Raw genomic sequence first — 2,909 nt, 5'->3', positions numbered from 1 at the left:
GTTTATATGTATATCATAAGATATATTTTTGCTTACTGAAGAACACTTTCGTGGATAAAACAAAACAACAAATCATAAAAATTAGAACCAACAAATCAACCCAGATTTAACCTGAAAGGAATATATGTTAATTAATTTATTAGGTTAGCAGCAGAATCTGTAGCCAAATAGAAAAGAAAGTATTACTAACAGTTGTTTCAACTTGGGCATGTGATGGCTCAGATTCAGATGTAGTATGAATAAGAATCCCACTGCTATGGCAAACGATTGACTTTCATACCCAACATGGTTATCAACCATTTCATTCCTTCCAATTGTAAGTAGATACAAACGCAGATAATGTTAAGAATCTAATTCACATTGAATAAAAATGAAAGATATAAAGTAATATATAAAACTAAAAATTTATTAATATATTGTTGTAAAGTTTTAGATATAATGTCAAACTTTTATATGAATAAACTCAGATCTCGTGTTAATTAATCACCTCTTCCGTAGATCCATAAATAACCTGAAAATAAGCCATAATGATGTCTTACATTTGAAGACTAAACAGGCACAAGTAATTCCCCTTGCTTTAATTAATTTTGGCTCCCATTCTTGGCAACTTTTTCTACCTTTGACCACCGAAACTCTAAGAATGAAGAAATTAAAAGTTTGCCATAAATATATTTATATATGTCGCATATGGACCCTTGACTTAAGACCAGTAGAAGAAGCTGTATATGTTGAACACATATAAAACTAAGAGGAATTCTCTTACCGTTTGGCACTCCTTCTTCTGGTTTTCCTTTCACACACTCTCTTCTTTCTTCCGTTACCCAGTTTTTGGTTTGGCATGGAGGAAATCGAAGTGCCTCAATACTTCATCTGCCCCATATCCCTCCAAATCATGAACGACCCCGTTACGGCCATAACGGGCATAACTTACGACCGAGAAAGCATTGAACAATGGCTATTCAATAACAAGAATACCACCTGCCCCGTTTCCAAACAACTCCTCCCAAGAGATTCTGATCTAACCCCTAACCACACCCTTCGACGCTTGATCCAAGCCTGGTGCACCCAAAACGCTTCACTTGGCATCGTTCGCATTCCCACTCCTAAGCCTCCTCTCAACACCCTTCAAGTCCTTAAACTCCTCAAACATCTCCATCATCACAAAACCTTCGTTCAGTTGGAACTCCTTGCCGTCGAGAACCACAGAAACAACAAGTGCTTGCTAGAAGCAGAGGTCCCTAGGGCCATGATCCTCTTCATCATCAATTGCTATAGAAAAAATCAAATCCAAAAGGGTCTCCAAGAAGCTCTTAGCATATTGCAGTTTGTCAAGATCCCCAAGAAGGAAGTGAGTCTCACTACAAAATAATAATAAATTACTGATTCAAGTTCACTATAAAAGTTGCCTTTTTTTTCTTTTTATTTTATTCTTTCTGATATACAATTTTGTGGAGACAATGATTTATATTTTTTAATTGGATAAAACTGTTGTTTTCCAACTGATATGCATATCTCGTCATTATAATGTAATATCAAGAAAACAAAAACAATAATAGAGTATTTATGTTTTGTATATATGTTCTTAATATTACAGCCAAAATAGTAGTCTCGAGATGTTTTTCTTACGATTCTAGCTTTTCTTGTAGTGGCCGCTGCTCGTTAAGGACCACGACCAGATAATGGATTCTCTAGCATGGATTCTGTGTCGTGAGGGAATGGAGAACTCCGTTGCAGTGAAATCCCATGCGCTTCTACTTCTGAAGAAGATCATCAACAAGGGCGACACGTGTCACGTTCTGGAGAGGCTGAAACCCGAATTCTTCGAAACAATGGTGAAGATTCTGAGACACGGAGTGACCCAACAAGGAACGAGTGCGGCACTTCACGTTCTGCTGAGCGCTTCTTCTTCGACGCGGAACAGGATCGTGATGGTGGAAGCAGGTGTGGTACACGAAGTGGTGGAGATCGAAATGGGGGCGCCGGAGAAGAGAGTGACGGAACTGACGCTGGCTATATTGTTCCACTTGTGTTGTTGCGCCAACGGGAGAGCCAAGTTTTTGAGCCACGAAGGGGCCATCGCGGTGGTGACGGAGAGGATTCTGAAGGTGTCTGCGGCGGTGGACGATAGGGCGGTGTTTGTTTTGGCAATGGTGGCTAAGTTTTCGGGGACGAAGGTGGTTTTGCAGGAGATGTTGAAGGCGGGAAGCATGGCGAAGCTTTGCATGGTGCTTCAGGCTGATAGGGCAAAGTATTTGAAGGACAAAGCCATGGAAATTCTGAAGGAACACTCGGAGCTTTGGAGCGACTCGCCTTGCTTTCCTCGTTCGTCGTTTTGTGCCTACGTTCCCTACTGAAACCAAACACCATTTCTGACATCTTCGAAACTCTCGGAGGTTCCTGTCACTATATAAACCATGCTTTTGTTCTTCTGTATACCTCGAAGAAGCACGTAACCTTCAAAGTAAATTTGAGTGTTTAATATGTATGTTAGGAGGAACTTTTCTCGAAGAATTTTTTGGAATAGAAAAATAACAATAAAATAAATCAAATTAATGTTTAATAGGATAAAATTAGTTTATAAATTAATTTGTACATCAAATAATTATAATTTATTGAAAAATTAATCAATTTTCTTTTCATTTGTATGACAATGTATTTCTCCTTTTCTCTTTTGTATGACATTTATGTTATCTATCATACGTTTATTTTAATTTTTCTCTCTTTCTTGCTGATTGTCAAATAGAAATTTGCATATCTAGAAATAATTTTTAATATATTGTGTATAATAGTTTGTTTTTCTTTATTATATTTACTCTATCGAGTTCTAATTTATACAAATTAAATTATTATCATATCCTAGATAACAAGTCAACAACACCTGAATTTTTTTTGAAAGACGTCTAAATTGA

At 37.2% G+C, this 2,909-nt stretch overlaps 1 protein-coding gene across 1 annotated transcript; it reads left to right on the top strand.

Annotated features, from left to right (window-relative positions):
• Positions 1-786: 786 nt before the first annotated feature.
• On the top strand, positions 787-2,583 carry LOC108324394 (E3 ubiquitin-protein ligase PUB24). The gene is made up of 2 exons (XM_017557342.2): positions 787-1,348; positions 1,647-2,583. The coding sequence occupies exons 1-2, from the start codon at positions 839-841 to the stop codon at positions 2,352-2,354; spliced, it is 1,218 nt and encodes a 405-aa protein (XP_017412831.1). The 5' UTR covers positions 787-838; the 3' UTR covers positions 2,355-2,583.
• The last annotated feature ends 326 nt before the right edge of the window (positions 2,584-2,909 follow it).

The sequence above is a fragment of the Vigna angularis genome, chromosome 3 (assembly GCF_016808095.1).
Source record: "Vigna angularis cultivar LongXiaoDou No.4 chromosome 3, ASM1680809v1, whole genome shotgun sequence".
NCBI classification, from domain to species: Eukaryota; Viridiplantae; Streptophyta; class Magnoliopsida; order Fabales; family Fabaceae; genus Vigna; species Vigna angularis.
Note: the sequence above shows the minus strand (reverse complement) of the source record. Positions and strands in the feature narration are given on the sequence as shown.